The sequence below is a fragment of the Cryptomeria japonica genome, chromosome 1 (assembly GCF_030272615.1).
Source record: "Cryptomeria japonica chromosome 1, Sugi_1.0, whole genome shotgun sequence".
Classification (NCBI taxonomy): Eukaryota; Viridiplantae; Streptophyta; class Pinopsida; order Cupressales; family Cupressaceae; genus Cryptomeria; species Cryptomeria japonica.
In genome coordinates, this window is record NC_081405.1 from 58,612,562 (window position 1) to 58,618,725 (window position 6,164).

At 37.2% G+C, this 6,164-nt stretch overlaps 1 protein-coding gene across 1 annotated transcript; it reads right to left on the reverse strand.

Annotated features, from left to right (window-relative positions):
• Nucleotides 1-819: 819 nt before the first annotated feature.
• LOC131063201 (F-box/kelch-repeat protein At1g55270) lies at nucleotides 820-1,868 on the reverse strand. Its single transcript, XM_057996990.2, has one exon. It carries the CDS (start codon nucleotides 1,858-1,860, stop codon nucleotides 838-840), a length of 1,023 nt encoding a protein of 340 aa, XP_057852973.2. The 5' UTR covers nucleotides 1,861-1,868; the 3' UTR covers nucleotides 820-837.
• Nucleotides 1,869-6,164: the final 4,296 nt, after the last annotated feature.

The following is a 6,164-nucleotide window of genomic DNA, read 5'->3' on the forward strand; positions in this document are numbered from 1 at the left end:
AATCATATAGCGTTGCACAAATATACCTCAAGGGTATGAGTGGAAAATATTAGGGAATGATGGTTTTTGGTGCCACTAGCATGATTGTAGATGAATGAATTTTAAGCTAGGATATAAAAAACCCACTAGCAGTTTTCCTTGATATATGTTTTGGTAGGTGAGGTCCAAATTCATAATAGAAGGGTGTTGAATTCTAGGCCCATGATACAAGCGTGAATTCTCTTAATGAGTATGAACAAGGATCAAAGTAATCAAGCATTTTAGATAATATACCCAAGTAATACCTTAATAAATGTTAAGTAATACCTTTATAAGTGTTAGACATAAGATGATTGAATGTGCAAAATGAACTAGGGTTAGCCCTTTAATACAACTCCAAAGATGATGAGTGAAATATTTGAATCTTATACAACTAGTTTTACTTTTAAAAATTAATTAAATTAAACCCAAAATATATTCTATTCTCAACTTTACAACAATTAATTAAAATAATAATAATTGTGTTCATGAGAAAGATAACGAGGTCGTCGTTTAGACTATAACGAGGCTCATAGAAACAATCCTAGAGGAAGTTAGATTATTGCACTACAACCATTGACTGTCCAAGGAAGCTTGGTAAATGTATTTATTAAAAAGTATATTTAATATGCTTGACTTCAAAATATAGCGATGAGGTCGTCGTTTAAAGGAAAGTAAATCCATAACACAGATAGACCAAAGATAAAATAACGAGAATATTTTAGGATGAACAGTCACTCCATTAGAGAGGAAGAAACATGGTATTCATTATTTATAAGCATACAATTTGTTTTTGCCAACAATGGAGTTGTTAAAATCTCACAGCGTTATTACAAGGCAGGCTTGGCGATACCCTTCACATTCACATAACCCGTCTCCAAAATAATTTACCTCTTCCTCATTTTCCATTTCAATCAATCCATTGTTTCCATAAAACTCTGGTTGGCAGCTATCAGACAAGGATGTGATGACACCAGACTCATATTGAATTTCCATTCCTCGCGATGGAGGAGGATGATCATCATCCATCTCAAACATGGATATATCAGTTAGACTTTCCCGATGAAGTTGTACCCACCTCATCTCTGTTTCTTCCCACACCTCTGCTACTTCACGGAATTGCAAATCCCCTTCACAGACGATACCACAAACCAGCAATTTGCCGTCCTCCACACGCCCGCTAATGAAATGCATGGCATGAATCAGATTCCCCACACCCGCCCACTTCTTCGTCGATGGATCGTAAATTTCCGCCGACTTTAGACAATTGCAGTCCGTGAATTCCTCCATCCCATCAGAATTCTCGGTACCTACATCAACAGACTTGTTTCCTCCTGCAACAAATAATTTACCATTAACTACTCCGCACGCAAAATTTGCCCGGGCATCTTTCATGCCCTCCACGCAACTCCACCGATTTGTACGGGCGTTGAAGACGCTCACTTTGTTCGTCGCCGGAAAATTGGTACAATTGGTCCGCCATTCACAGCCGCCAATTACAAACAATAGCTCGTCAATTACTGCGCAGCTGAACCCACAGATTGGTCTGTGTTCTTCCCTCATTAACGGCAACGGCCACCACTGTGAATCCTCTACAGCTGCATTCCTGGCGAACCAGAGGATGTAGGGTCGATTCCCACGCTCGCACACCACAGCTGTGTAAACCCACGATTCCGTTACCTGCAGACATTTTCTCTGGGCGAAAAGAGCACGACTTGTAACAGCTTCCCTCCATGAGAGAGAAACTTTGGACATAGACTGAGAGTAAAATTGCCTTGGCACTCTCGCCAGAATTTGCAAGCTCACGTCGTAAGGCAATCCAGGAATGAGAGTCTCTTCCATCTTCTATGCAATCGTTGAACGGGTTAATTGCAAAGATTGAAACTGCTGCAGTTAAATACACACATATGAGGCTACGATAGAATTTTAAAATACGAAAACTAATTCTAGAAATTATGTTTAACAAGTGACAGCTTATTTCCGCGTTATTCTTCTCTATATAGTAAGTCACGACCCGTTACATTGCGTCATCTAAAACCACACGCGGAGTTATCTTTAAATTTGGTCAATCTTGGTAGGAAGATGTTATACACGACCATAAATATTTTATATTTTGTAGGGAAGGTTCTATATGTAATACGAATAATTTTAAAGTGGTTGGTGAATTGGGTTATAGTTTAGTACTAAGTCAATAAAGACAATTAAGTTTATTGAATGAATGTATTTAAAACCATTTTATGATGCATTCAATATTTTAATTTAGAATATTATAAATATTGGTATCAAAGTTGTTGAGAAGGTTCTAGTAAACTTATATCTTATTATTGATTTCTAAAATATAATATAGAGCTTGGTTAAGAGGTTATTTATATAATTTTGTGGTTGATTCTTTCTTGAGTGTAGTTGTTGGGTTTCCTTGTAAGAGCATGGAGTCTAGAAGTGTATTGCAATCTCTCAAGTTATTGAATAACAATTTAATTTAGATATTTGGAGATTGATTTTATTCGTACTAGATTTTGATCTCTTATATTTGTTTGTGCATTTTGTCGTTTTGTTGCAATTGTTATCAACTATAGGTGCTCCCAATCAAAGAGGGATTCGGGTCTCTCATAAAATCCAAGGGTGGATGCTATGGTAAGTTAGGGAAGTTTAGAAGCTATTGCAAGAATAAGAAGGAAAATAATCAGAGAGTTTTTTAGTGACGAATCTTCGCCAATTAGTGAATTCCGCGTATTTTTGCGTATTTTTTTTGAGGAAATGGCGAATAGTCAGGGGCAACATCGTGGTCAAATCGCCTGGAATTTTGGGGTTAATGGTACACTATATTTTGGCTTCGCCATTGACCACACACCGTTCGATGTGCATGCCTGTAATATTCGTTTGGAATCACTCGGACGTGGGTATTAGATCACCTTTGTTATTCGCCAGCAATAGTAAAATGACCACATACCCAAGACCTAATTCGTTGACGGTAAATTAAATACTCATTGCATGCGTCGACCAAATTCGCCAATATAAATTAAAACATTATAAGCATTCGAGGACCCATTTTGCCCCGCTTAAATTAAATGTTCATTGCACGCCCGCTCAATTCGCCAAAAATGCAATCATGGATTGATATAAATATACTCTTTCTTACAATTTGTTCAAGTCTGATTAGTAAATTTAGGAGCTCTCGATTCGCATTCTGTATTTTGAGTTGAAACGTCGAAGTTCATTGTAAGGCAGAGGGCCAGAGTTACAATCCTGCAACACAGGCCCAGGTATTCCTGATTCCTGATTCAGAGAATTGAGAAGGCATAAAGGTGAGTAATCATTTCTTCATACTTGATAGTATTAGTTTTAACTTTTAATTCGTAGTGAGAGGTCAAGACTCAAGATGTCATAGTCAGACATGGGTGAGACTCCTCAGGGTGGTGAAGGGGTTGATATGTCAGACAAGAGTGAGACTGAGACTCCTCAGGGTGGTGAAGGGATTGGGATGTCATACAAGGGTAAGACTCCTCAGGGCGGTAAAACTGAAGGGATTGGGAGGCCATCAAAATGCCCAAAACTTAAAATTGAAGATACTACCATAAAGTCTTTCTTTGGAATTGGCAAAGTTTCTGGTCCATCAACTTCTGCAGTTGCAGAAGCCATTCATAGTAGCTCACCACCACCACAAGGTGGGATTGTCATTGAGTTAAATGCATCAAATGAGGATGACAATACCGGCATGGCAGAAGATGTTCTAAGGGATACACACAATGAGATAATTCACTCGGATGTAAATGCTATTACTGAAGATGATGTTGGTAGGAAGAAAAGAAAAAGGAAAGTAAAGCTGGGGCGAGAGTGGGAGATAACAAGGAGTTTTAAGATTGATTGGGTAGCAAAGTACCCATTCATTGAACCAGTCCCAAACAATGATGAACAACCAACATAATGCAGGTGTAAGATTTGTAGCTGGAAAACTAAAAGAGAGAAGAAGATGCAGCTAAATCTTGACACCATAGAAAAGCATATTGGTAAGGTTTATGAAAAACAGATCATAGACAAAAAGGAAACAACAGTAGTAAGATGGAAATCAAAGGAAGAATGTCTTCATGTTAAGTATGCCGCGGAATATGAAGAACATAACCACAAAATGACACTGATTGGTAATAGTGGATTTGGAAATACAATCAAGGCTGGGCTTGAACATGCAACGAAAGATGCAAACCTGGAAAAGACTGTTCATATGAGTGTTATTTTTCATACTTTCGAGAGGGCGTCCTATGAAAGATTTCCCAGAATTTAGTAATTTATTATCTTTTTTGAATGTTCCTCACTATCCTATGTCACCTTGGTCAATAAACACTAGATGGGAAATGACAAATTGTCTTGTTGAGGTGGAAAAACAAAATTAACAAGAGAGTGTAAAAGAGTCAAATTTCATTTCATTATCCATAGGTGAAGTTACTGCGGTAGATAACACTGGTTGGGTTTGTATGCATGTGTATACCATAAAAGAACACGTTCGTCGAGCTCATCTACTCTGTGTTCATAAAATGAGGGGCAATTCAATAGCAAAAAAATTATATTTGGAAGTTAAGAAAGCTTTGAATGAAATTGCTAGTATGGATGACTTGACAATTGCCAAGAAGTTGGTGTGTGTTGGAGCTGATGGAGCTGCAGTAATGCAAGGTCAAAGGACTGATCTTTGTGCAAGATTGCAAACTAGTATTGCACCATACATGGTTGGCATTCACTGCATGGCCCATCGAATGAATTTAGCATATAGAATTGTAAGCAATTTCCCTATAGTGTCAAAAGTTTGGTCCACGAGCTCCACTCATACTTCTATCGAAGTCCTAAACGTTTTGTAGAATTTTAGATTTTTGTTGAGGGAGTAACAACAGGAAACAAGCTTCTCAGAGATGTTAAGACCAGATGGATCTCCTTGCATGGACCAACAAAATGATTTCTAACAGAATATCAATCCTTGATCGGACTAATGTATGAGCAACTCCTCACAGTAGACAAAGCTCCTGATCTCTTACATAAGTTAAGTGATATAGAGTCTCTATTAACTTTAGCTAGTCTTCTCCCCATGTTGGATTCAATGAACAAACTTGTTAAGAAAGCCCTAGACAAAACTATGTATATCAATGAGTATAACACTCTACATAAAATGACATGCTTGGGCCTTGATGGCCTATATTCAGATCTAATAAGGCGAACCCCAATTTTTTTTAGATGACAGATAATTACAGATTTGAATCATGTTGAAAGTTTTTTACATTTCAATACAAAAAATGAGTTATGTGTCTTTGTAAAAGGATTTCTGATACCAATGCACCAATCTAAGACGGGAAAGCGAGGCAGAGCAGTACTAGTTAAAAAGGAAGATTTTGACAAGATTGTTAAATCTGTTAGTGATAATTTGAAGTCTATTACATATGAACTTTCAACTGAGATTCATGAAAGATTCCCTCGAGAAGAAATACTTGAAGCCATGGGTTGTGTGTATCCTCAACTTTGGCATTCAATTGGAGATAATCCAAATGACGCAAAGATGTTTCATAAAAAATTAGAGGAATTGATATTGACATTTTCAAAAGATGCATATTGCAATGGACAACCAATAGAAGGAATTTTAAATTCAGATCATCTTAAAAAATAATGTAAACTCTTTGCATTGTTTATGAAATAGCAGTTGGTTAACTTGGAGAATCCATTTGAACCTGGATCAATCACAAGGCTTTGGAAAAGGATAGATCAAAGTGAAGCATTGTGTACTGCAATACCAGAATATTTGAAACTTGCTGATTTATGTCAAACAATGATATTGGAGTTGGTGGAAGATGAGAGAGTTTTTCAATGCATTAGGGCTTTTGAAATCAAAGATCAGAAACAAATTAGACAAAAATTTGGAAACTTGCTTGAGGTTGTTTGTAACTCAGTATAATGTTAGAGATTTTTCATATGATAGGGCACTAGCAATCTGGAATTCCATGCGTGAAAGATGAGGGCTGTGCAACACTTTAAAAGCTGGTGGTGTTACTGCTAGTGCTAGTGCTGAGACAAATGATGGATCGCAGACTCAGAGTCAACATGAAGATGAAGAAATTTTTGAATACCCGACTCAGAATGAAGATGAACCTGTTAGTACTAGTCCATTTCTA

What these genes read in the sequence shown, in the direction of transcription:
- LOC131063201 (XM_057996990.2), bottom strand. Translation starts at nt 1,860, where the DNA reads ATGGAAGAGACTCTCATTCCTGGATTGCCTTACGACGTGAGCTTGCAA.